The sequence below is a fragment of the Brachypodium distachyon genome, chromosome 2 (assembly GCF_000005505.3).
Source record: "Brachypodium distachyon strain Bd21 chromosome 2, Brachypodium_distachyon_v3.0, whole genome shotgun sequence".
Classification (NCBI taxonomy): domain Eukaryota; kingdom Viridiplantae; phylum Streptophyta; class Magnoliopsida; order Poales; family Poaceae; genus Brachypodium; species Brachypodium distachyon.
In genome coordinates, this window is record NC_016132.3 from 9,428,297 (window position 1) to 9,456,279 (window position 27,983).

The following is a 27,983-nucleotide window of genomic DNA, read 5'->3' on the forward strand; positions in this document are numbered from 1 at the left end:
GTCTCCTCAGTAGTACCAAATGACAATATGGGGCCATATACTGTAGAGAAAGCCATCTCGTATATCTTTCTCATTCCTCCTGTCGTTGTCAAAATTGATCAAATTGTAGTTTTGGCAGTAATTTTCAATGAAGTTCTTCACGGGGATTAATGCAATGATTCCTTTCCAAATCTCAAGCTAAACTCACAGAGAAATAGGTTTGTGCTGAAAAGTAACAAACAACTATTAGGTCTACTGTTTTGGGGATTTTTAGTTGACCGTAGCAAATCTGGCAACAGAATTCTGAAATAACTGAAAGAAACAGACACTAAACTGAAGAACTGAACTTCTGAAATTCAAACACTAAACAGAGTAGATCTAGCAGTGATTGAGATAGGGATTAGACAAGTAAGGGATTTTGGAAAAGAAGAATGAATAGGAGAAGATTTAGAGAAGATTAACAGCAAGATTTGAGACTAGGATAGAGTTTCAGAGCATGCCACCACAGGATCAACACAACAACAACTAAACGAAGAAATTAGAACACAAATTTACTAACAGAACTTCCTGCCATGAACAGACAGAACAAAATCAACAAGTATTCTTACGAACTAACACAAGCAACAAAGTTACTTCATACGACAGAGACAAGGTTTAGCATACAAATTCGACAGCAGCTTACAGCAAGATTAGCAAGAACAACTAGAACAAGAGTGGACTAAAGAAAGAGAAGAGTAATGACAGAGTTTACAGAATTTCTTGCATCAAAAGGGATTATGAGACAAGGAAGGAGATGATCTAACTTAGTAACTCTAAGATTACGGTGTAGATGCATCCAAATCAACTAAGAACAGCTCCAGATCTCGCCAACCTCGTCCCTTCTTTTCCTTTCTTTCCCATGTTCCGGATCTCAACCACTCCCTTCTCTCCCACCGTCTCTCTCCTGAAGGAAATGAGGTGCACCCCCTTTTATACTTTTCTCCTTGCTCTCTCTCAGAGACTGTCACCATCATCTTTTGAATTATGTACCTAGCCCCTCACTTTAGCTAGCTTGACACCGAAAAAGGTCCCTGCTTATGCCTCCTTTTTGCTTGATCACTCCTCCTCCTTTTCCATTTCTTTGCCTTTTGCTTTTCTTATCCCTGCTTCTTTGCACCTTTTGCTTCATGATGTAGGAAGTAGATTTTGGTGTCTTTTCGCACCCTTTTCTGCAAAAAGACATGTAGTGCTGTAAAAAGACAAATTTGGTCTTTTTTGGCGGAATTCATTCAAATTTGAATTCAAATAATTCAAATTCAAGCATGATCAGCACTAAATATGTTTGAAATTCATTTGAAAATATGTACTGATCAAGCATCCTCCCCAATCAACCTCCTCCGCCTCCGCATCCTCCCCAATCAACCCTGTGCATATAATCCCTGCGACTGACATCGACTCGCACCGTCTGCCCTCCCGGCCTCCCAGCCGACTATGCGCGTCCGTTACCACTTACCAGCACGTTGCCCGTGCCTTGCCCCCCCTCCCAAGCGAGCGACTGCGGGCAGTCCTGACTTCTCCTTCCAATGCCCTTCTGGAAACCGCCGACCTTTCCCTTCCTCTTCCTCTTCCCAGCTTCCCGCTCCTCCTTTTGCTCTCTCACCTTCCCTGCGATCCCATCTCTCTCTCATTTTGCTCTCCATCTAGGATTGGCCGCATGGGCGCATGGCCACGACAGGGAATCTCCGAGCTCAGACTGCCGGCCGGTCACCGCCCTCCCGTCACACTAGCTTCTCCTCTTGCGTCTGCCGCAGCCTCCGCCGGTGAGCACGGTCCGTCCACCCCTCCGTCATCCTTGGTGGCGAGAACTCTCTGTTGCTGTTCCTATATATGTGTGCTTCAACTTTATCTCCATCCCCTCACCATCTACTGTATTTCTTTCCTTTTTTGTTTAGTGTTCTGATTTTTGAGAAGCTCATTGGGTATATTTACTTGTGACTTGTGTAAGGGGAAAGGCAACACTGACTGTAGCATAAAAATTCAATATCTTTTTCTATACCGCAAGTAGCATAAAAACGCAACATCTGTTAAGCTTCCGAGCAGCTCATTGAGTATTTATTTGTGACTTGTGTAAGGGGAAATACAATACTGACTGTAGTATAAAAATTCAGTATCTTTTTTTATACCGCAAGTAGCATAAAAAACTCAACATCTGTTCAGACGGATTTCTGTTTTTATAATGCAAGTAGCATAAAAATTCTAATACATGTTTTTTTAACACAGCTCACAATAATCCCTATGCACATGTGCATGTTAATTCCTCTCTTAAGATTTCAGTTCACAGTACTGTTTCATCCCTTTGATGCATTACTCATCTTGGTACTTGGTGTTTTAGTAGCTTTTGTCAAAGCCGTGGTGGTGCGCCAATGTTTTTTCTTTTCCAGTAGGAAACATATTGTCTTCCTCCTTCCATCCATTACAAACCAGGTATCCCTATCCAGTTCTGAGATTATCCGTAGCTTAATGTTTGTGATCTCAGGGGTTTTCCTAGCTGTATTTCGAATCATTTTTCTTGATCTGATTCTTAATCATGCAATCAGCATAGCCTCTACAGCTCTACATGATCAAATGATTAAGTTGTCTTAAATACAAATTCAGGGTTTTTTTAGCTGTAGTTAAATGATGATTTGGGTTATCTTGTTTTAGCTGTAGGTAACAAACACAGAACTAAACGCTAACCAAAATGTGTATCTTCAGTTTTTGTATATCCACAACCAGGTTTTTATTTTACCACATCCACAGCCAGGTTTGCATAACTATCTTTTTCTCCTTTGTTGTCTGGCTGCATTTCTGATACTCGATGTTGACACAGCTTTGATAGTTTTAGTAAATCATTATTGTACATTCATTTCCCACAGTATGCTCTTTAGCTTATTATTGTTTGAAGGAGAGCAACAAAATGCAGAAGACAAAGATGGATCTGGGTAAAGCATTCTGAATCACTTCTCCTCTGTCTGGCTGGCATCGCCAATTTCTCTGCTAACCCCGTTAGTTTGCACCTCCTGCCCCTCCTCACACTGCTCTCTCCGCTCTTCTTTTATTTCTTCCACTTTCTGTGATCTGCTATACTGCTAAAATCCTAAAACTTAATAGTTCCATTGCTTGCTTCAATTTGGCGTCTGACACTTAGGAACTGATTAGCTGAGGTCAATAGGTGCACAACTCTGAAGTTATCCATTACTATTGCAGGGTCTTCCGTTATGGTAAATTGAAATTTTGTTTCATTTTTTTTAATCACCACTGTCTTGCTCATATCTCTAAATTGTAAACCTGGTTGCATAGGACAAGCACACCTTTATCAGTAATTTATACAAACGAAATGGATGCTCTGTGCTAGACTCGGTTTTCATCTTTCTTAGAGTGGTCCAATCCTATAGACATGTCACCGAGCTGAAATTACATCTTCGCTTCATTGATATTGTTGGTGATTTTGCCACTGATATTGCATGGCTTTAGTTTCCTGTACGGACTGCTGAGAACTGGGAAGCCATACTTGACAGCACTATGGCAACAAAGGCCAGTTTCACATTCTTTAGGTGATCGATTGTTTAGTTACATATGTAGTTTACTTTCTTATTAATGGTCAAACCTGGATAACCATGTTATTATATTTCTATAGTGCAGCAAGGGTACTCCTATCAGTTTTCCAGTGATGTGTAGTTCATGCTTGGTTTTGAAGCAATAAAAGTGAGTGGTCATCTGACAATTGGTTTTTGCTTCAAAGTTGAAAAAAATAGTTAGGTAGTTAATGGCTTAATGCACCAGAATTTCTGGTTTGTTTTTGTTTTTATGGTAAGTTAATGTCCATAGAATTTGATATTCTTAATGAGTGAATATTGCTTTCAAGAATGTACTAAAAGTAGGAAACTTGCAATGAAGTATATATTAACATCTGAAATTTAATTATGTAACAATTTGTCTGCCCCTTTCTAAATTTTACTAGAGAATTTGGATTGCAAATTTCAGTGTAGCTACATGGATTCCACTAGGGACAGGAGATGCGTTATTATTTTACTTGCCATATCAGTCATATGCATTTTACGGAAATGTTGGTGCTTCATGTAAAAAATAAGATGCCAATGACCCGGCGGGCGGTAAGCTCCAAGTTTGTGTCACTTATGTTCCATTAGTCTTAAAGAAGTACTATTCGTATCTTCATAGTCTGAGCCATTAGTCTTAAGGCAGTACTATTCATACGTTGATTGCAGGAGATTATAAGTCTCTTGTTCGTTAGGAGATTACTCTGAAGCCATGCATAATTGTTTTAACTACTATTTTCTCGGTCCCAAAATAAGTGGAGCTCTTTTACAGTACCCTTATATTAATATGGACCATCCATTCCATTCCATCCAAGGGCTGCAAATTACTTGTACTCCAAGGCAACAACTAGGGAGTGCCACCGATAAATTTCAGGGAGTGCCAAATCTCAAAGGGTAAAACTGTAATTGTTTATATTAGCGGCATAACCGGAATGACGTTTGCCGTTTCACCTAGATTCTTTTTGTTTTCAATTGCGGCTTCCCTCAAAAAACAGATTCAATTGCGGCTCTTCCTCCTATGCATCTGCTCTGTTTGTTTATATGGAACGATGATCCATCTGCCTCTCGCCCTCTCTTGATCTTTTATTTGTTTCGACTTGTTCTTCCTCTTCTGAAATTCTTCTTTCCGTTAATGGATGAGTATTGGACTTTCTTGAAATCTACGATACATGCATCTCAATCTACATACTCCATCCGTTTCATAATTCTTGTCTCAAATTTGTCTAAAAATGGATGTATCTATTATTAAAAAGTGTCTAAAAAAATGTAATATTTTGATAAGAATTATGCAACGGGAAGAGTACAGAGAAACCAAAAGAGATCACAAGATGATATTTTGTTTCTTGTGTTAAGATTAAGAAGAGATCGTATGAATCAATCAACAAACTGGTAGCGTTCTTGCTGCAGATCTTGAGTAACACTACTGCAGCGCGCAAGGGACGATTGCCGGTGGAAGATGAGCGAGCACCTGGGATCGAGAGTATCATTGGTATTCTCGAGATAATCGCAGTTGATAAGATAGTCCGGTTGGCTGACGTTCAGGGAGGAGCTGCTCCTCGGCGGGGCGATCAAATTGATTAGGGATTGAAAGTCAGTTAGGAATCTACAGATTCTGTAGCGGTGAGAAAATGTCTAATTTGCCCCTAATAATGAAGGGTCAAATTTAATTGGTACTCCCAGTTAGATAATTGGAGTACCAAGGTACCGTAAAAAATCTCAATAACTGACATGTATTTGTATAAGTATACAAATCCACGTCACGTGGGATAGAGGGAATATTACTTTGGGTCAACTATTTGGCCTACTTTGTTATCCATAATTAATTGGTTTGGTTATTTACTTTGTTATCCATAATTAATTGTTTTAACTACTCTTAATTTGGGTCACCTATTTGGCCGTTATGTTGATAACATGAAAATAAAACGGGAAGGATGTGCTCATCCATGCGAGTCGAACCATATAAAAAATCCTTCTTTTCAAGTCTGCGGGGACATATCTTGTTATGGCTTCTTAACATATTTTCTTCTATGTTTTCTATTTACCAACGCATGCAGCACGGAAGGAAGGAGATGGGATGCCAATCAACATAAGGGGAGAAAGGAAGAGAAATAGAAGGATTGCATTGCTATTGTGAACCAAACCGTATTTAGTCTTCCAGAAAGATTGTACTGTTTTATTTATTGTTTGATGAATGGAATGGATGCCATCTTCACCGCATAAATGAAAAGATATATGGATAAATATTTTCCTGCAGTGTAACCAGAGGTATAGTTTTCTAGGATTTCTGTAATGACTTCTTTTGATTCGTCTTCTGTGGTCCTATTGAATTTTAAGAGTTACTGCATATAAAACCAATTTGTACTATCTGAAGATAAACATGATTCTTCATATTTAGTCGATTCTTTCATTTTCAAGCCAATTATAATTTGCACCTGATCATTTACTTGCTTTTCAGAAACTGTTATATTTCCGTATAGTTGAAGATTGCTGATGAATTGTTGAAAGGCAATCACATTTGGGATAAATGTTGCCATTGTTACATGTCTTCACTCTATAACTTTGATTTGCCGTCATCCATCACCAGCACGTAGTTAAAACAAAGTGGGCACCTTGCCTTAGAACTCGAGAAAAGGGGGAGGTATGTTTGTCTTCTAATGTCCCATAGCAACCCATGGGCTCCTAAGTCCTAACTAGTCAATTTGTAATATGCAGGAAGGGTAAAACACAAAACAAGAATTGTTCCATGATCCAGAAATGACTTGACTCCTTTTGCTTCATATATATACCCTCCGTCCTGAAATAAGTGACGTGGGATTTGTATAAAAATCTATACAAATTCACGTCACTTATTTCGAAACTGAGGGAGTATGTGTTACTCCCAGCCGTATTAGAAAAATGGCGTTCTTTATATTTACATGTCTCTAAAACATAACCTTGATCGATAATTTTTACTACAATATAATTTTAAAACCTAATAAACTCATAAAAGTGTTTCATTAAGAAGGCATTTTTTCAGACAAGTCTATTCATATGGTTTTCACACAATATTGGCAATGTTTTAAAAACATTCATCAAAACTGTTGAAAACATCATTTTCTTGTTGACCAGAGGGAGTACTAAACTTTGGATGAGAATGTGTTAATTGTGAAAGCACAGGCCCACTGCACAAGTTCCACACGGAGAACATATTTTATCTAATGAACAAACACGTTGTAACTTCATGACTAAACATGTTTTATCCATTCTCCTGGGCGATGACAATACAAATGGCTAGGTAAACAGACTACCACAGCAATCCACTGCCACTAGATACTATCAGTCTGTAACCAGCAATCAATCTACAACAGCTACAAGTCTCCTTGTATTCAGATTATTCTTACATTACAGCTCGAAAATGCAGGGGTACAGACAATACATGCCAGTGCACGTTATTGCGAGTGCAAATACAAAACTTGTCAGTTTGTGAAAGTACACTACATCAACTGGCGATGCCATGGAGCTATGGAAGAACTAGACCACAGTGCAGCACTGGCTGTGGCACAGATCCACACCTAAGTAGTCGGCCACAGCATCTTAGGATGGAGTGCTGTCTGGGATGTAATGTCATCACGCCAGAGTCTCTTGCTGTAAAAATAATCATAAAAAAAAAGGAACATCAGATCGATTAGTAATCATAAGTATACTTTAACTATTAGCACACGTCAAAAGCATCTAGCAAAAATTCAGTTGTCAGCATAATCATTATAATAATGAAAAAGACAGTCAGAACTGCATCGAACACTAGCTATATGGAACTTGGGCCATCCATCGACAATGAATGTCGACTATGGAATGCACAACTAGGAACTTTGTCTAGATACACATGTATCTACATATTAAAACGCGTCTAGATACATGCATATCTAGACTTAGTTGCGACACTTAATACCGGACGGAGAGAGTATATGATATTTTTTCCTGAAAATAAGTAGAGTCAATGGTATAATAATACTACTCAAGTAATCATTTCTTAAATGGACGGTGAGTTCAATAAACTTAAGAAGTGCATGAGACGAATATTGGGTGCAATCTACTCAGCGCTCTGATTTCCCTACCAATTTTTTTGGAATTTAATAGAGTAAAGCAGGAACAAAGGAAAGAGTATATCCTCATAAGACTATTCCAAAAGGGAAATTCTGACTTTAGACCTTTGTTGCCAGAAAAAAAATCCAATATCATACTAGAAAAACAAACAATAAAGGGCAAGTCTTCTTCCAAGGCACTCTTGACTTCGTGTGCGTTCTAGCAAAGTTGCACAGTAATTACATCAACTGATTCCATAGTCCTAGATCATATGAATTCAAAATCAGTGAAAGAGAAACCTTGACAGCTTAGCAGATACAACAAGCTAAAGACTGCAGGCATTAATTTGCAAAAGTACAAATTGTAGAGCTAAAGCACAGTACAACTTTTTACTATTTCCCTGGAACAAATCATCAACAGTACTGTTATCCAGCATCACATAAATTTCCATTCATCACCCAACTCCAACAATATTCAACAAAAATTTAGCAATATAATAAACAAATTCTTATAAGTACATGAATGCTCCTGAAGTACAAATTTGTATGAACAACAGATGTACCCAGTGAGGCACAAACCACACGTCATTGAGGTAATATGGATAACATTATGCACTCTTGCAAAAAGCAAGACTTAAGTGTTAACAATCATAAATAGCAGTTTTCAAACAAAAAATTAAACACCCAACCTCAGTAGTGAGACAAAAATTCTGATTTCACCTGTGACTTACATTTTAAAAAATAATTCCTATTTCTTAGAAGCGATCTAAGCCACTCGTAAACTCGTAATTACATGTTATGACTGTTATAAGCAATGCCATCTTTAAGGCTTTCTGCACACACGAGCTCGTGGATAACATGTACTACAGAAATTAGCTATGTGTTCATCAGATTATGGGAAAACTAACAGATGTTGTTAATCTCGGGATAAGAAAATCATTAGAGAAAGGCAATCATAGTATCTGACACTTTGGGTTGCTATAGCAGTATAGCATATCTTCGACATTTTTACTCCTCCGTTGTAAAATGCAGGACATAATTTGATTTGTCTTGACAAGCTTTGGCCAACTGTTCTTTTAGTATGACACTTATGCAACACGATTCATATTCAGAATTACTTATAATTGTGATTTTATCACATAATAACGGAGTAACTGCTGGTCAAAGCCTTGCCTTAACCAATCAAAATACACAATACGTTTTGCAACGGGTAATAACGGAGTAACCGCTGACAGACATTTTCATGTTCTATTGGTACAGAAGTACAGTAAAACTTCAAATTGCAGTAGTTCAGACAGATAAATGCGACACTGAAGAATGTCACATACACACGCAAGAAAGATGACTAGTCAGGTGTAAAGAGTTGCATAATCTGGAAAGAGGAATATGTAGAAGCACATCCTTGTAGAAGCATGCGTTATAACTAGTTTACGGGAATATTTAAGGTGTTGTCTGCATATTATATCTTCTAAATTGTAAAATATTATGTTGACCAGCGGATCAGTCCATGAAATCATAGTCGAACTCAAAAAATTAAAACAAAGTCAACTTCAACAAGAGTTACCTTCTCAGATGGCCGCAATTTGCTGCTGGTGAATCTCTCGGCAACAAGCTTATTGACAGCATCTCTCAGTCTCTCGTACTCCTCCTTCACATTGTAAACCTGGTGTGAGATCCTTACGTACCCTGTCACTGGATCACCATTCTTATCCCTCGCCATCTCTTGCGCTTCGACCCTTCTGGTATTATAGTATATTGGCACCTCCACTTTGAAATCATTCCTCAACATGGTCCGAACTCTCAGTGCATCATCATCACTCTCAATGCCAAGACAACTAGGCATCCCTACCATAACCATGCTTCCGCACAACTCTGGTGGCGATCCAAGAAACGTACCCCATGCATCAGCAAGCATCTTACCCATCTCGATCACCTTCTCATGGTTCCGGGTGCGTATCCCCTCAATCCCACCCTCAAACCAGTTCACGAAGGTGATAGCCTCGGGCACAACAATCTGGGCACTATAATCTCTTGTTCCAATCCATCCACTCTCCATAGGCAACCCATTGCCATATTCGTGCGACACAACAGGGTGGTGGAGCTGAGAGGCCATTGGAACATCTTTGCGGGTGTGCAAGAACGCCACGGCCGGGGGGCAAAAGAACCACTTATGGAGGTTGCTGGTGTAAAAGTCAGCCCCGATATCACGCACATCCACAGGGACTTGGCCAATGGAGTGTGCGGCATCAACAAACACCTTGTCAACGCCCTCTTGCCGGCAGATGGCGACAAGCTCCTTGACTGGAATGATAACACTGGGCATGGAGGTGATGTGGTCAATAACCGCGAGCCGGACCCTGCGACCACCGGCCTTTGCAAGGGCGAGGGCGCCATGGAACTCGGAAATGATAGCATCGGGTGAGGCCACGGGGAACGGGAGGGGTACCTCGACGACGGTGGCCCCCGCGCGGGCAACATAGGCGTGTATTGACTTCTTGACAGCTCCGTAGGCGTAGTGAAGCATGAGCACTGCGTCGCCCCGGGCGAAGTGACCCTCGGCAAAGCTCCAGGCGGCGTGCTGCAGCACGATGGCGGCAGCTGTGGTGGCGTTGTCGACGAGGGAGATCTCGGAGACGTCCCCGGCGTTGACGAGGGCCGCGACGGCGGCGCGGGAGCGGGCGAGCCCCGGCTGCAGGCTATCGAAGTAGAAGGCATCGGGCTGGGCGAGGAAGAGGCGCTGCAAGCGCGCCTGCGCGTCGAGCACGGTGGCCGGGCAGGAGCCGAAGCTGCCGTTGTTGACGCGGGCGACGGCGGCGTCGTGGTGCGCGAACTCGGTGCGGATCTCGGCGGCGGAGATCAGCGCCGCGCGGGGGCGCTTTGCGGCGGGCGGGGAAGGGCCGTTGCCGTTGCGATGGCCGTTCTCGGGCGCGTCGTCGGGCGGGATCGACGCCATCGGGGCCGCTGGCGCTGCCGGCTAGGGTTGGGATAGAGAAAGGAGAAAGAGGATGAGAGTGATAGGGAAGAGGCTTGGGAGGGAGATTGGGGCGAGTGCCACCACGGCACCACTGCTCGGGGTGGGGAATGGTTGATTGGATTCCGGACCCACGAGTATAGCTTCTTTTTCTTTGTTTTCAGAGGAGACCCACGAGCGGCCCGTCCGTCTCAGGCTCCGCGCGACCCGCGATCCGGCTTGGGCTGTATTTTTCTGTGGTTTTCTATTTGTGTTTTTTGCTCAACAACTAGGCATGTCTTCCGCCACAGCGAGTTGGAGCGGCATGGCCCGTTTATATGCGAGCCTGCGGGGTTTCAGGCTGGGATAAGCCCCGTTAGCAATGGAGCGGGCCGTGTCGGGCCCGCTGGCCCGTTGGCCAGCTATACCCTGGGTCAAGTGTAAGTCGAGTGGCGACGTGCCGAGCGTTCGGCACCTCCTCCACTTGTTTTGGTGTTTGGAAAAGATAGGATTTTCCGGCACCTCCTTCACTTCTTTGGTGTTTGGAAAAGATAGGATTTTTCGTGAGAGCTGCTATGCGTACGACAGGTTTGCGTGACGTTTCATATCAATCATCGATCGTTTTATCACGTGGGCCCATAATGCAACAGATGGGAGCGTTTCACCGTCGTACGCAAATCGGATGGAAATCTATCGTACGTGAGTCAATTCCGTTTTTCCGCTTTCCTTCTACAGCCAGGAAAGAAAGGTCTGTTTGACCCATGGATTCATCATGATCCACATTATAAAGTCCTTAAAGGATTTAGAAAAATGTAGGATAAGGAGAGAATATAGGAATAAAAAATCACATGATTGTACTGTCATGCCAATTTGAATCCCACGGGATTATAATTCGACCAATTTTTTTTGACTGAACATAGAAATAAAACAAAAAAATATTTAAAAGATGTCGGAGTAGATGAAAATTTCCTATTTCTCCGTCCAACAAAAGATCTCTCAAGTTTATCAAAATTTGGATGTATCTAGACATGACTTAATGTATAGGTGCATTCAAATTTGGTCAAAATTGAGACATCGTTTGTTGGACGGAGGGAGTATTAAAGTACAACGGAATTCTTAGAAAAAAGATTCCATGGATTTCAATCCTACAAATCAAACAATTCATATAGACTAAAGATTCCGATCCTCCAAAATTCCTTTGAAAATCATTTAAATCAAAGAAGGCCCCAAAATTTTGATTTTGTTCAAAATAGGGAAACAACTCTTATTGCACTCCTATTCTCTCAAGAATCTGCTGTCATCCTCGCCCAAGCAAGCGCGTTTCTATACATCCTACTTTCGAGGTTGTCCTCACTAAATGGCCTCTCTCTCTCTCTCTCCCGCCGAGCTTCTCCTCCATCCTTCATCTTAGATGTTGGCCGCCGATCTTGTCCATGAAAGTTCTTCTTCCTCCTTCTCCTCTTCCATGGGGTTATTTTGTACGCGTGGCTTAAGCATCTGTACGGATTACTCTCTCCGTTTCATATTAATTGGCACGTATTTAGTACAAGTTGTATAAATCCGCACCAATTAGGGCTAGCAAAAAAATTGCATCTCGGATGCTACGGACCTGCAGGCCAGAAAACGAGACACACCCGTAGTACCATGGGGTCCCAAGCCCAGCCCATCGAATCCTTCCACGGCAAGTCAAAAACTAAGCTTCTCCATCAACTTGACACCAAATGTCAACGCTTCTTGGCATGATACGCAGTTTCGACGGGAGACAGACAACATACTACTAGAGGGGAAGGGAGAGAGGGGGTTCGCCTCCTCCGCTGCGTCAAACTCAGCTAGCGCGACGATTGTTCGATCGGCACGAAGGCGTACTCGGCGGCGCCACCTCCGCCTCCGCCGATGCGAGGCCCCAGTTCTGTCTTGGCTAGTCTTCAGCGCGCTCTAGGATGGGGCGGACGCGTCCATCGCCGGTGAGATCTTCCTATTTTCTCATTCCCTAGATTCATCTGATACCTTTATACTATCCCCTAGAACGGAAGGTTTCTGTTAAATCTCACCCCCAAAAAGTATGCGCTCTTCTGAACGATCAGGGTACTAGGGTAGGCATACATGTACAATTTGATCATCGCGCACCGGCTCCTGTCTTCGGGAATCCAATTCGTATTGTTTGCCCCAGCAATTTTATTACTCCTATTTCTTATCTTATTATTGAAGTAAAGGGATTTTATTAGGTCGCAGGCCAGAAGTTAGTTGTGTCAACCCAGCAGCATGAAACAACATGACAGTGAGAAAAGACGACCAGGTTTAACATAATCAACTATATTAGTTTCTATGTTCCATGACACATATATATTATACGTGAATTAAACATTTATGTTAAGGACCAACTTGTTGCATTTACATCTGGTCCTTACTATTTGTTTAATCCTTCCCGCTTAGGTACAAGCAGTTATACATATGTTGTTATCAAAAGAGAAACAAACGCTAGGAACAGGCCGCTGAACATGCCATTTTTGGACATATAAGTTCAGCGTAGGTTTTCAGTAAACCCACTACGAAGAAGCTGCTGAATGAAGGGCGACGAGTGACGCGTATGCGCCGTCCTTGATGTTGATCAAGGTATCGTGCTTTCCCTTCTCAATGATCACCCCGTTCTTCACAACGGCGATCAAGTCTGCATTCTTTATCGTAGATAAACGGTGCGCCACGATCACCGTTGTCCGGTTAACCATCACCCTGTCCAGTGCATCCTGCACCACCCGTTCGGATTCAGCATCCAGCGCGCTGGTTGCTTCATCCAGAAGAAGGATTCTGGGGTTCTTCAAGATAGCACGGGCGATGGCAACTCGCTGCTTTTGCCCTCCAGATAACTGAGCTCCACGCTCTCCGACCATTGTGTCATACCCCTACAATTGTTCAGGTAAACACAAAATTCTTTCAGCAACAGTTTTTCGGACATAATTGTATATAGCTAAGCCACTTCCAATCTTGCTTTAAGTGAAGGGGGGGAAGTCTAACCTGGAGCAGAGAACTAATAAACCTGTGAGCATTCGCCAATTCTGCAGCAGCTGTGATCTCAGATTCTGTTGCTTGCCCTTCCTTCCCGTAGGCAATGTTTGCTCGTATTGTTTCGTTGAACAGAGCTGGTTCTTGACTCACCAGGCCCATTTGTTGCCTAAGCCACCTTAGCTGGAATTTCTGTATGTCCACACCATCTAGGAGTATATGGCCTACATCAGGATCATAAAACCTCTGAAGCAATGCAATGGCTGTTGATTTGCCACTGCCACTCTCTCCAACGAGCGCAACAGTCTGGTAGACAAATAATTCAGATTGTTGGCTTTGAAAACCATAAACACCATAAACTTAAAATAGGATCTTATATGTTTGGAAGATCATGTACCTTTCCAGAATGGATTGTCAAGCACAGGTCCCGGAAAATCTCAACATCCGGCCTGGTAGGATATCTGAAGCTAACATGCTGGAACTCAATATTGCCACGTAGTGTGTCAACAGTCACCCCTGCATCGTCACTTGCATCTATCCTAGACTTCCGGTCTATGATCGCAAATATAGAAGATGCAGCTGATTTTGCTTTGGAGGAGTCTGATGTAAGGGTACTCGATTGCGACACCCCGATTGCAGCCATAGCAAGAGCAAGGAAAACCTGCATCGAAGATCGACCAATTATTAGAGCTCATCCATTGTGAGAACTGCATGTTATTCAATTCAAATCCTATCTCTTAGACTGCATTTTACAAACAGATATTCCTTCAATTCAAATCCTATTTCTTAGACTGCAATTCCATACCAAAAATAATTATTCCTGCATGTGTAAGCTAGCTAACATTCAGTATTGCCAAAATACTTACCCTGAAAACTTTAGGAAAAGTTGTTTTCCCTTCCTCAACCATCCGAGCACCAGCATAAAAGCTAGCTGCATATACACCAAATAGCAAGAAAAAGGAAACACCAAAACCAATTCCACTTATAATCCCTGTTCTGATTCCTGTTCTTAGGGGGGCTTCACATTTCCTTTTGTACAATTCCATCACCTTTTCTTCAGCGGAGAATGAGGCTACTGTTCTTATACTGCTCACTGCATCATTTGCAACTTGGCTCGCCTCTTCATACATCATCTGCATATACAAGTAACTAGTTGAAAATTTGTACGTGTAATAACTACTCAAAAGATCGGGATACTTAAGGGGAAGAGGACAAACCTTTGCATCTGCACTGAAACCCTGAATGAACTTCATCTGGATCCATCCATTTAGCCCAATCAGTGGGATTAAAGCTAAGATGATTAGCGATAACTCCCAGTTTGATACAAAGGCAATTACTAAACCAGCAACTAAGGTTGCGGAGTTTTGTACAACCAACTGAAGTGCGTCACCGACAAGCCCCCTGACCTTTGCTGCATCAGCTGATAGCCGTGCACCAATTGCTCCACTTGAATTCTCTGTGTGATCAAACCATTCGATCTCCATATTGACTAACTTTTCAAATGTCATCAGTCTGATCCTTCTGATCAACCTGCACCCAGCTATAGAGAAAAGGTACGAACTGACAGGAAGTGACAAGAAGTACACTGCACCAAACACCAAGAACATGGATGACCAGAATTGAGAATCTTTTCTTAGCAGATGAGGGGGCTCATAGAATGCTTTGATCACATTTGACAGGAGTATCGCAAAGATTGGGAAGATTACTCCACTAATCACTGAGGCAATGGAACCTAGAATGAGCACCGGGATCTCTGGCTTGTTCAGAGACGCGAGGCGACTGAGAGGTACTTCTTGTGGCATTTCATCACATAGTTTCTTGGATGAACCATCCTGGATGTCAATCGCAAGAGCCATACCAAATGGTACTGAGAACGAATGATGGCTGCTGTTGTCATGAGATGACCTCCGGCTAGCTGATTGGTTTGACACTTGTTTGCCTGAACGAGCCCCAGAATCTCCCTTTCGATCTGTCTTATCCTGCCGGTTTGCTTCCTGCAGCCGTATCAGCTGGCTGTAAGCTCCCTCTGGGTCCTTTAGAAGCTCATGGTGTGTACCTGGTCAAAACGTCAAATATTTAAGCAAAGATGCAACGATCAACTAAAGACAAACAGATGACATTTTTTCTCAGTAATATTTGTGAAACGTACCCTTTTCAACAAGCGATCCTTGATGAATGACAGCGATAGTATCAGCATTTCTAACAGTACTCAGACGGTGCGCAACTATGACTGTTGTCCTGTTTGTCATTATCCGATCAAGTGCTTCCTGCACAATCCTTTCAGATTCTGTGTCCAGAGCGCTTGTAGCTTCGTCTAATAGTAGGATTCTTGGATCTTTCAGAATTGCTCTTGCAATGGCAATTCTTTGTTTCTGCCCACCAGAAAGCTGTGTCCCATGTTCACCAACCGAAGTGTCCAAACCCTGTGAATTATCACAAAAAAGAAGATACCTAAATATTCAATGTCCAATAATAGGAACTACTGAAACGTGCAAATTTTATTATATAGCATCTATCTTACCTGAGGCATTTTATCTATGAATTTGGAGGCATTAGCAAGCTCAGCTGCAGCTCTAATTTCTTGATCAGTAGCATTGTCTTTGCCATAAGCTATGTTTTCCTTTATGCTAGCAGCAAACAGAACTGGTTCTTGGCTGACAAGGCCGATTTTACTTCTGATCCATCTTAGCTGGAACTCTTTGAGATTCACACCATCTATTAGAACATCGCCAAGCTCAGGGTCATAAAACCGTTCAATTAGGCTGATAACCGTCGATTTACCACTCCCGCTCTGACCAACCAAAGCAACTGTTGTGCCGCTAGGTATGGTGAGGGAGAAACCTCTGAATATTTTCTCATCTGGCCTTGTGGGATATGAGAAATAAACATCCCTAAACTCAACGTCCCCACGAATGTCATCCAGCTTCCTTCCTGAGGTGCTATACGCATCGATCTCTGGGGTCCTGCTGATTGTCTCAAACATCTTGTATGCAGCCGCTTGTCCACCTGCAAATGCTTTCATGCTGGGTGACGCCTGACCTAGAGCTCTGGTAAACATGATAATGAAATATGAGATTCTCGAATAATCATGCTTTGCTTTCTTAATTTATTTAAGAATAACATCTAGACTGGTAAAAAAAAGTAGGGAAAGAACCGCAAATGATTACTGACTTAACAAATTTATCAATTTTCTAGCACCCATGACTTTGTGAACTGTCGGCACATTGTATGAAGTTCTGTTACCAGTTGAGAAAGTGTTGAAAGTTGTATGAACAAAACCTACGCTTCTTGAACATAATAAATGCATTTTGGCATCTGCTGAACTTGCTGTTGGGAGTTAGGTACCAGCCAGTGTACTACGAAACTTGGAACCGAAGGGACAGAATCATAAGTCCACCAAGTAGGAATAATAGCAATCACTTGCTAATGAACGAGTCACACGTCTAAATTCCGTTAAGCAATTTGCCCACTGTACACTGTCATTGTCAGAAAAGAACGCATGCAACTTATCTTCTTTATGTGACCTAATACGTCCAAATCAACATAAAAACGCAACTTTTTTTTTGACAGCAACACGGAACTTTATCTGTTACAACCTCCGTTGGCTATGTCCCCACTAGGAATTTGGAAGTGCAGTTCAGATGAATGGGGTTAACATTCTTCATCGTCAGCACCGTTTTTCTCCCACTACCAACTTGTGGTAGTTTAGGAAGGAAGAAAAAGACTTGACCAAACGGCATATCAATAGCATGCTTGGAAAGTATGAAACCTCAACTCGGAAATGAGGAAAAGAATTGAAAATGCGGAAAAATAGTCAAAAGAGGGTGATTAGATACTGCAGAAAATGCAGGAAATTGGAAGATTGGATTTAAAAAGAGATTGGATGAAAACTTGAGATTCGAGCTAATATTTGGAATGTTTGAAAGCCACTCCTACGTTCCAGAGTGAGCCTTCACAGGAAAAATTCTCTTTAAGAGATCCAATGTTCCAAGCAAGCACTAAACTGGGAAATTGGCAACTCTTGTTCGTATTTCAGAACAGAGCTATTGCTCTTGAAGTAATGGGTTAAATTTATCAGAGTATAACATAATGAGTACTGAAACATATGCAACTAGAAATAGAGAGAAAAACTTACAGAGAGCCGGTTAGGACTGCAAAGATCACATTCATGACCTTCGCCCCCGTATAGCCCTTCTCCAGGATCAGCTTGGCTCCATACCATATTCCCAAAGAGTATCCGCAGAACAGGAGCACCATGACCGTGCCCATTCCGAGCCCTGCGGCGAGGCCCTCCCGGACACCTGATTTGTAGGCACTTTTCAGTGACTTGTTGTACCTCTCCACTGCCCGCTTCTCCCCAGTGAAAGATGCAACCTGAAGTGCCAAACACACATCCATGTTGTTGTCTTAGTGGGGAATTCAACTTTGTGATGGAAATTAGTGTGTGTTCTCTTGCTTGTGTGCTTACTGTTCTGATGGACCCGATAGTCTGCTCCACCACCACCGACGATTCGGCGTAAGCCGCCTGCCCAAGGGACGCCATCTTGGCCACGACGTTGGACATGACCGCCCCGGCGATGACGAGCGGTGGGATGGTTGCCATCATGACCAGGGTCAGCAGCCAGCCTTGCGCAAAGGCGACGATGAAGCCTCCGAAGAATGTCACCACCAGCTGAATGAACTTTCCAACCTGCAGCGCAAAAGCCACATGACAGGAAAGCGTTTACAGACCCGACAGATGATTGATTCACTTGCAGTGCCAGTGCCTCGTGGTGGTTCTGGTGAGCTGTGTGCAGACCTTTTCGCCCATGGCGTCTTGGATCAGCACGGTGTCGCCGGACATCCTCCCTACGACCTCGCCGGTGTTGGTGTACTGGTCGAAGAAGGCGATCTCCTGCCTCAGGATGGTCTTCAGGTACAGGTTCCGTATCCGCGCCGCCTGCCGCTCTCCGGTGATCATCCAGCACGTCACCTCTGGTGGTCAGACAACAACAACACCGTTAAATTCGCAATCGGCCAACACCATTGGTGAGAGCTGATCTCGAGACGTGGCTTTGCTCAGGTCCGCTGCCTCCTGGTCTCTTGGAGACAACACCGCAGGTAGTACTTACGGACGAAGGAGGCGAGGGCGGAGGCGAAGGCGAGGTAGATGAAGTCGAGCGAGACCATGGAGACCCGGTTGACGACCTGGTGGATGCTGAGCGCACCCCCGAAGGCGTCGATGAGGTTGCCGAAGAGCACGGTCATGAAGGGCATGGCCGCGCCGTTGGCCACGGCGCCGAGCGCCCCCAGCAGCATCAGCGCCACGTCCGTCCTGTCCGCGAACGCGAACAGCCTGTGGAACGGCACCCGGGAGGACATGGCTCCGGGCGGCCTGTTCTTCTTCTTCTTTCCGTTGCCCGGTCCCGGGCCCGACGACGCGCCGGCGGGGGCCGACGAGGAGGCATTCTCGTCGGCAGCTTTCCAGGACTCCGGCATGGCCTTCAACCCGCAAGATCCGCAGCTCCACAAGAAGCTCTGTTTTCGGATGTACTGTCACCTAAGTGTCCTCCTTCTCCTCAACTGAAGTAGATTGGGCGCTACTGGACACAAGAACCGTGGTGGTGTCCTCGTGCTCTCCTTGTACGATTGGTTAATCCTGCCTAGCTCCTGCATACCATGCCCAGCACTTTCACCTGCCACGAACCAATAATTGCACATTAATCAGATTCACGACAGAGCCCCGGAGCTTGAAAAGGGATCAAGAACGAAAGCATACATATACAGGCAGCAAGAACAAAAGAACAAGGTAGCAAATCTGAATCTAGCGAGTGATCGGAGCGGAGCACCCCCCCGAGCTACAAATCAAGAAACGACACTGCCCCCGCCGCCCCCAGGGAGCCAGTGGGATTTATAAGAGGGGAGAAGATAAGAAGAGCAGGGAGCCGAGCTAGTCGGAGAAGGAACAACAACACACCGAGCGTAAAGTTGGCAGCTTTCGCATTGGCCGCCGCGCGCACCGAGACGCAGACGCAGCACTCGCGCCAGCCACTACAGGCAAGGCAAAGCTGAGCTGAGGGGAAAGAAAGAAAAGAAAGCTTTGGAGAGAGGGACGAGGAGGAAGGAAGGAGCTGGGCAACTACTCTCTCACTCACTCCGTTGGCTACTAACTTGGGTAGGAGTACCAGTGTACCACAAGGGACGGACAGTAGCGCCGTGGTGGTATCCATTATACGCATATAAAAAATGCATGTCGAGGCTCGCTGCGCGCACCATTTGGAGCGATGGCATCGGCGTCACGGGAATGGAATGGGCATCCGTCCGTCCCGTAGTGCTCTCCAGCCGGTGCTTATGATTATGCTGTGCTTTGCTTTGCCTCTGGGTATTATAGATGTGGGGCTCTTTATTTTGTTTCTCGTTCAGAATTGAGATCCGGATCATAGTGTCAAAGGAGGAGAGTGTCCTCTAAAGAAAAATTAGCCAGTACCACATTAGGACCTCCAAATCAAACGGTGATAAAGTACGACGCTAATACTCCACAGAACTATTTTCGCTGTCTTGAAAAGGACGTGTCTACGTGATATACTAGTTGGTTGTAGTTAAAAGTGCGACGAGTACATGAGCAACGGAGGGGACAGTTCTATTTAAATAGGCGAACGCAAGATTGAGAGGAGTAAAATATGCGTGCTGGTAACTGCAGGCTGTACATGGGGCAATCTGAGAATGGCTGTCCATGCATGGGGGATGTCATGTCATGTTAACTCACGTGCCGGGGCAGCATCTTCCACGGGGAATTAAAAGCAAGCAAAGCCGCTGGAGTACTGGTAGCAGTACTGGAGTAGTAATAACTCGCTCGCGGCTCCGGATCTTGCTCGTTATACGTGCCTCTCGCTTCGGCACGAATACGTGAGCCCTGCCCACCAAAGTAACGAACCATTTTGAAGGCGCCTCCGATGCATTTTCAATACGTGGAAAGACGAATGGCATCAAAATATGGGTAACGATAAGTTAAAATGAATTAGTCAGCAAATTCCATGTATTAATCGTTATGTCAGCAATCTCGTTCTTCCAAACGGTGTTTTATTCCCTGAAAGCCGGGATCAGACAGGATTAATAAGAAAATAGTGCTGATTTCAGAAAGTCGGGTTTATTTTGGACTTGGTCTACTAGGTCATGGTTTAAATGAACTTGATCTTAAAAAAAATGTAGCCATGTGTCGCCAATAAGACTGACTGCCGTGCCCTGTACGTGGCCCGTAATGGATGAAGAAAACAAATTTTCCTTAGATCCTCTCCCGAAGGCGTGGCCAACCAATATCAACCGCTATGTTTTTCCAAAGGAGTTGTATCTCGTCGATTCTCCGGTCCAGCCGTGCCAGCGGTAGAATCCATCTCGATCGGATTACATAAAATAGGAATACCGGCTCCGGGTCGGCAACGGATCGCTGCAGCGGCGGAAGGCCCGATGAAGCCGGTCGGCCGGAACGGGCACGGGCACATGGAGCAGCGACGCGGGGAGAACCTTTTCTTCTCTTTCCGCTTTGGAGTCTCGCTTCGAGGTCACGCACCCGTGGACCCTGACCCCTGTCCCTCTCCTCGACGTCACGTTTCCACGCGGGGTCAAAGCCAGGATGCTAAACAACTACGGTGGATGATGCGTGCTGCCTTCAAACTAAACAAGACCGGGCCAATGCGTGCTCAGCGAGAACTCTGGTCTGGATTGCAACGCCCGGTGCTTGGTACGACGCGCGTGCAGGTGCTGTTGCCTTGCCTGCGGTTACACTTGCAGACTTGCAGAGGCGGGCGGCGGGCAGAATTGAATGGAGAAGGAATAGCCGCTGGCTAACTGGGCCTGGACATCGAAATGCCGGTGCACTGCGCGCCACGACGTCTTCTTTGGCAAAAGCGGCTGGCCTCCTTTAGGTCGCGGTTCCCCCGGAGGCAGGGGACGTGTCTCGCCGTTTTTGCCTGCTCCTACGGCAAACCCGTGATCTGCCCCTGTTTGAAACGAAGAAGAATGCTTTTCTCCAAACAAAAGGAAACAAATTGACTCGTGTGGACTTTCTGGGAAAAAAAATTCTCTCTCTCTCTCTAAAACTCTTGGGTTCAGACATGTTATTGTTACCCACCTTTCTCAACAGGTTAGGTTCTACCGCAACAAGCTGTCGATCACCATTTCTCCACGTCTAAAGTCAAAACCGAAAAATCTTCACCATACGCACCACAGTTACCGATGCCTCGGTGTCGCATGAAGCTACATCTCCAACAGGGGAATTCGCCCAACATCAGGAAAGCGCCATGGAGATCGAGACGCCAACTACTCAGCAAAGTCACCAACTTTGTTCCCCATCCTCCTCTCTTCTCTTTCCAAATGCGCAAAAGCTTTGACCCACCGCTAGTACGGAGTACCAAGCTCTTTCAGGTACAAAACGGGTTCTAGTCACTGTACCTGCAGTGCTAATGTACTAATGATTCCTTGCTTGCTTCCACATCGTCTGCCTTTCATGTTTTGTTGGCCTCAAACCCACAGGCTCCAAAGGACAAATTAACACTTATGGCTGCTCCATGAGAGTGGGTGATCAGCAAATGAATAAAAATAACAAAGTAGTACATCAAAGATTAGAGGAAAATAAAAGGGCCAAAATCTGATCTGATCATAGCGTAATGAGTATCAAGGCGGTTTGTTTACTAAACCCTTCATTAGTTGGCGTGCTAGCTCCAGCTTTCATCAGTTTTTTTTATAAATAATTTTAGTGTTTTTGCGGGGGATTTTTTTGGTTTGTTTAAGTTTCTTTGTTTACTCGCTCTATGATGAACACAGAAAAGTTAGCTCAGAATGAATAGTTAGCTAGCAAGTGGTTTGTTAGGCGATCCTCTGTCTCGCAATTATTCTGCAACAGCACAAAATCGGAGGGCTCCTTTTTCTTTTCCTCCTCTCCATCTTTGTCCCTGGAGAATTGGGTTCGAGCCTTCCTTAACTTCCTCTAGCTTTTGTGATCAAACTGAAAGCCACTGGTTAACGCTTTGTGTGATGGATTAGCTAGCCAGCCCAATGATCATGTTTAACGTCGTTTGCGTGCGAGAAAAGTCCATGGATACAAACACATCACTGTTCAATGATAACTGACCAAAACAAAACAGAATACTCGTGCCTTTGAAATGGACCGCAATTATTTCCCCAAAATCATTTAGTTCTTATTTTTTAGCGGCCTCAAGTTGCTGGAATATCCAATTGAGTTTGACGGCAAATACTTCCGCTGACCACCTTATCCACGTCCATGTCACCACCGTTTGGATCGCTTGCGGCGATGTCAGGAATAGGGCGATGCGATTTCAATCCGGATTGAAATCGATCAACCACTTCTCTTGCTCAGGTCAAACAATATAGACATCAAGCATTAATACATTTTTTCAGAAAAGATAAAGGTTGGCTTCTGCTTAGGATGCAGATTTATGCAAGGAATATAATTTTTCCTGCAAAATCCGTTTTCAGAAGGAAAAAAAAATGTTCCTTTTTTCAGCTACAGCCTACAGGGGATGGACATATACTTGCTTTCCCGATATCGATGGTGGCTGCACGTAGGTTCTGCTAGTCGACGAAGGTGTCAGCAACTAGCGTGGACGATGTTGTTCATACATGATCGACCGCCCAATCTTATCTCCGTGCGGTGCTTTCCTGATGAAAGATCGCGTAGGAATGGATATATGTCCGGAAAATGAATGGAGAATATAAGTATCATCCATGCCGACTTGAGAGTGGAGCTGTACCGGAAATGGTCCTTCGTCCACATCTAACCTCAGGGCTCAGACAGCTGATGCACTTTCCCATTGCTCCATGCCAACATCGAGCGTTGTGTTTGTGCCCTTTACTTCCATGTGTCCATGACAGCGAGCCCGGCGACACGGGACCCACATGTCATGGAGCGTAGCATCAAGATCACGTGAGTGGTGTGCCTTTACCTTTTCCTTAGAAAAGGGACGCAGAAAAGGCAGTAAAGAATAAACAAGTGTGCATGTGAGAAGCCACTTGCGAGGCAGCAGCGGCACATGGTCATGGGACGCGTCGCGTCAAGCAGGTGCATCCTGCCCTTGCCTGAAAACGTGGTGTTTCGCCGTATTCATGTCGCAAACAAAAAAGGCTGTGAAAACGGAAGGTGTCCGCCCGTCGCCAGATGCGGCGGCTGACGGGCCTGAAAATGATCGGGTGAATGAATGCCACCCCCACCCAACCATAATAAACCTGCTCCTCCCACTAGACGGAGATAGTGGCAGCAAGATATTTTTTGTTATGCCGTTCGTGTGCCCACCCCCTGCGTTAAGAACTTGCGCAACTTTATGGTTCCGCGTAGATTTTGCAGTGGCTGCATCCATGTCCCTGCAATCTGCAGGCTCTACACGTTCCTTGACCACTCACCGTTGATTAGTTTTAAAAATCTGGATTTCATCCCGAACGGCGGCTAGATAGAAAAGATAAGTGGCTGTCAATTCTGATCCTGTCCAGAAATGCACGTACATACTAGTAGCATGTCTGCCCTCTGACTGCTTTACCAGGTTTTTGTTAACGAATGGTGCACCAACTAAATCAAACTCTAGACATAAGTGTTCAAACTTGTAACCTTAAACTTGACTGCATACCTAATCGTTTTGACTTGTTTCACAGCCGGTCCTCGTCGACATCACATAGTAGACGCTATCCTAAACAGAGTCCAAACATGATGGTTTCGCGTGCAAGTGAGTAGTGACATTGCGTCATATAAGGGGGTCATTTTCTTGGTGTGTCATTTCATCATTTAATTCGTACAGTAGTTTATAGTTAGCCGGAACTATTTTTCTTTTCTTTTTGGGATGTATCCCCAATGCTTCCGGTTCCAAATCGACGTGGGTGTTAGGTGGGGAGGAAAAAGGACGGGGCTACAGAAGCTGCTCCAACACCCGTGAGTCAAAGCAGCTTTCCATACATCTGGTCTACTGTACCGTATTATCGCTTGGCTGGCTGGCTGGCTGAAAAAGAGTCGGCAGATTATCAGGGCAAATCTGCCATTGGAATGTGTAGACGGCGCCACGGTGGTGATCAGTTTATCTCCTAATCAAGCAAAAATCTGTTAAGCTTGTCTAGTACTGCAGTGTCTTAGTCGCGCGTGTGTATGTGTTTACTCTTTACTGGAGCTAGCGAGACATGCTTTTGAGTTTTCGGCTACCGAAAAGGAGAAGAGAGAGATGGTAAGAGCGGTTTTTTCCTCGTTAAGCTAGCTTTATTTGGAACGATAGCGATAGTCTTCTGTGCTATTCTATATACATGGTTGGCGCCCGCGCGGAGATGGCTACTCTCCACTTTGGTTGATTGTAGGTATTTTGGTTTTTTATCTCCTTGAGAAGACGACATCTCCTGCTCCATGCGCAACACGAATCGGGCATTCAGAAATTGCAGACTTGGTGTACTTGCAGAATCAAGTGTGCGTATGTAGTTTTTTGTCTTGTGGTTGATATTCACTTAGATCATGATTCATGCGTTAATACATTTCTTTATATTCCCATCCAACCCACTGAACCTCGAGAATAGAGGTACACGATAATATAGCAGCGTGGCCTATGCGTGTTTTTGTGGGTTGCGCATAATACTCATGGTACTCCAATGATCAATTAATGCCGGTTAAACAAATAATTGAATGATCCAAATAGCCAGGAAATGGTACTCCAATGATCAAGATTAAACTCCTTGCCTTAGTTGCCTAGCTAAACAACTACTCAAAAAGAAGGCTTAAGTGTAATTCTAGGTTTTGTTTTAAGTCAAACTTTTTTAGATTTGACATTTGTTGAAAAGAGTAGCAGTATGAATTCAAATCATTATATTGTGAAACTACATTTCAAAACGGATCCAATGATATTAATTTGATGTCAAAAATATTGCTACGTTTTTAAATAAAGTAGGTCAAACTTTGATATTTTTATTTATGACAAACCTATGAGTACACTTATTCGTGGATAGATAAATAGGTTATGGAAATGGAAGGGAAACGACGGAGATCAAGCTACATGTTAGAATCAATTGGCTTTTGGCTACTGAAAAGGAGAAGGGGTGATTTGGTAAATTAGAGTATTGGAGTAGTACAAATAATTATGCCACGCCTAATGATTCCTGGAGGGGCCGTCGTCGATCGAGATAGCTACTCGATCTCCACTTAATTTGGTTTTAGCATCTTTTTCGTCTTACTTCGTCGAAGAGGCAGGCACATATATATCCTCCTTATGGGTGGAACCAGGCTTTAACTACAATATATAGGAGACCAGGAGACATACAAAAAGCATTTGGGAACAGAACAGGGCAAAGTAGGCAGCTAAGAAAAATGCCCCTGTAGTCCTGTACTTGGAGTACGTACTCTGTCGTCAACCTTAGCCGTCCGTAATTACAGTACAAGCTAAAACACGTACACCAGTGATGCACGCGCATTATTTTCACGAACTTTACACACTGGTTCTTTGTGTTACGCATTTGGGGATACGCATGCATCGACCATGCAGAACTCAGATGATCTGAGCTTGCTACAGCCTTAAAAAAGAGTGGCTGTCCCATTTACAGGGAACCCTGCGATACAGTCAGCTGATCAGAGACGACAAGATTAGTAGCTCCATGCACAGCAAGGTCTTTTTCTTTTTTTCCGCAAAATGCACAGCAAGGTTACACGTACGTGTACACGCTTGTTGACACATAGACTGTAGTTCGAACCGAAGGAACAAAGCAAAATTCACTTGTGCTTCACTGCTCCTCAATCTTTTCTGTACCTGTTTATCAGTTTTCTGCATGCACGTTGTCAGCGCTAGCTGACGCTAATACACACACACACACCATGCCGTATGTGCGTGCCGGTGCCAGTGCACCCAGCTGTGTCTGACGCACGCATAAACTCGGCTCTGTTACGAATGAGACTGTTCCAACAACCACGTACGATCTACTGCCGCCTTTTTGTGCTCCATGTTTGACCTCTCTGTAGTCTGTACTCTGTACGCGCAGCTATCTCGGACGAGCGCACGTCCTAGCTAGTAATAAGGCCGTAAGTCTGGTGTCACGCATACATGCATAAGTTCATATGCCAAGAACATTTTTTTTTAGGAAACACGTAGACGTTCACAAGTAAACTTTGTAGGCACGCACGCACACGCAGGCACACCCTTCGTATGGTAAGAACTTTGGCCACACAGAACTATGTGATGGGAGACGAGGCTCGAGCATTTTCTCTTGTTTTTTCTTTACTTGAACGATCCCCCTACGACGATTCAGTCAAACCATGAACTACCACACATAATGTCCTGATATATATAATCTCAGGTCGCTCCAAAACCTGAGACTACCTAGTGGCATCGACCCAACAACCCCGCGGTACAATACTATCACTTATCCACATGGTCACGGTTTCCACGGTCCGACCGTACCAAAATGGTTGCTCCTCCCCATCCCCAGTACGTAGTAGTAGATAGCAAACGAGACGTCCAAACTTTTGCAGGACACCAGTGATGATGCATGCATATATGGTTACCAACTTCTCAAAGCTAGTCGGCGCGCGCCTTTTGAATGATCTGCTGAGTCCAAACGGGGTCCAACCATCCAATCCAACATGTCACCTCCACGCCTCTCGATCATTTGGTTGCTTTCGGGTCGCAGGACAAAACGGTCACTGGCTCATCACTGCTCGTCATTGACTTGGTATTCGATGGAGCTGCTCGTCAATCCCAACACCAAACGCTGGCTCCGCACGCCATGACGGCGACTCGACTCACAGAGTCACAAAGTTTGTTTCTATACGTATACACCGGTTAACTGGTCCAGGGCGAGAATTTTCTGCATGCATCACAAAGCATGGTTACCAACCCAGTCTGGTTGACGACGACATGCGTGCTGCATCGGTTCCTGCCTTTAATTTCTGGCACTTTCAGCTTCTGTTACACTTTGGGTTCGGAACCGCATACAAATCTGATGCATCCATGCATGCAGGGTAGCACGGTGGTTGCGCTACTGGTGCTATAGTGTGGACCAGCCAACACATGCAATGCATGCACGCATGCGAAGAAGCGAAGGATTAAGTGATCGATGGAGACACGGAGTGATCGTAATCCGGCTGTCCGGCAACTAGTTAGTTGTTGATCGATCTCTCAGGGGAAACGATGCAGTTGTTGTCGTTGCTTCTGAGCAAATCAAGCGCGGCCGGCCGGTGTGGTGATCGTGCATTCAGTCCCTCAACCGTCAGTACTGCGACGGTTCTTCAAAGGAAAACGAGAATCAATACTGCAACGACTAAAATGAATGTTGCACTTGTACGCGCGTACTCGATTTGTCTGTATGCTTGCTACCTCCGTCCAAGGGCGTATTAGCTTTCCTTTGATCAATGTTTTGACCACAAATTACTCTATTAATATATAATTATATAACATAGATTCATATTCATTA

General features: G+C 44.3%; 2 protein-coding genes and 2 long non-coding RNA genes across 5 annotated transcripts; 2 read left to right on the forward strand and 2 right to left on the reverse strand.

Annotated features, from left to right (window-relative positions):
* The first annotated feature begins 1,446 nt into the window (after positions 1-1,446).
* On the forward strand, positions 1,447-5,807 carry LOC112270879. The gene is made up of 2 exons (XR_002963447.1): positions 1,447-4,448; positions 4,962-5,807. It is a non-coding gene; the product is annotated as an uncharacterized LOC112270879 (long non-coding RNA).
* Positions 5,808-6,767: 960 nt separating this feature from the next.
* On the reverse strand, positions 6,768-10,687 carry LOC100844459 (putative L-cysteine desulfhydrase 1). The gene is made up of 2 exons (XM_003567497.4): positions 9,180-10,687; positions 6,768-7,178 (listed from the first exon to the last, which is right to left on the reverse strand). Exons 1-2 carry the CDS (start codon positions 10,566-10,568, stop codon positions 7,161-7,163), a joined length of 1,407 nt encoding a protein of 468 aa, XP_003567545.1. The 5' UTR covers positions 10,569-10,687; the 3' UTR covers positions 6,768-7,160.
* Positions 10,688-12,248: 1,561 nt separating this feature from the next.
* Positions 12,249-27,980, forward strand: LOC112270785. Its single transcript, XR_002963137.1, has 2 exons — positions 12,249-12,529; positions 27,531-27,980. It is a non-coding gene; the product is annotated as an uncharacterized LOC112270785 (long non-coding RNA).
* LOC100846911 (ABC transporter B family member 21) lies at positions 12,860-19,750 on the reverse strand. Of its 2 annotated transcripts, none has more exons than XM_003567504.4 (12): positions 19,522-19,750; positions 18,677-19,240; positions 18,364-18,539; positions 18,034-18,255; positions 17,701-17,939; positions 16,087-16,612; positions 15,715-15,988; positions 14,783-15,621; positions 14,432-14,698; positions 13,963-14,226; positions 13,578-13,871; positions 12,860-13,465 (listed from the first exon to the last, which is right to left on the reverse strand). In XM_003567504.4, the coding sequence occupies exons 2-12, from the start codon at positions 19,041-19,043 to the stop codon at positions 13,112-13,114; spliced, it is 3,822 nt and encodes a 1,273-aa protein (XP_003567552.1). In that variant the 5' UTR covers positions 19,044-19,240; positions 19,522-19,750; the 3' UTR covers positions 12,860-13,111. The 2 variants fall into 2 exon arrangements, with proteins under 2 accessions (XP_003567552.1, XP_010230800.1); XM_010232498.3 differs by lacking the exon at positions 19,522-19,750 and adding an exon at positions 19,324-19,480.
* Positions 27,981-27,983: the final 3 nt, after the last annotated feature.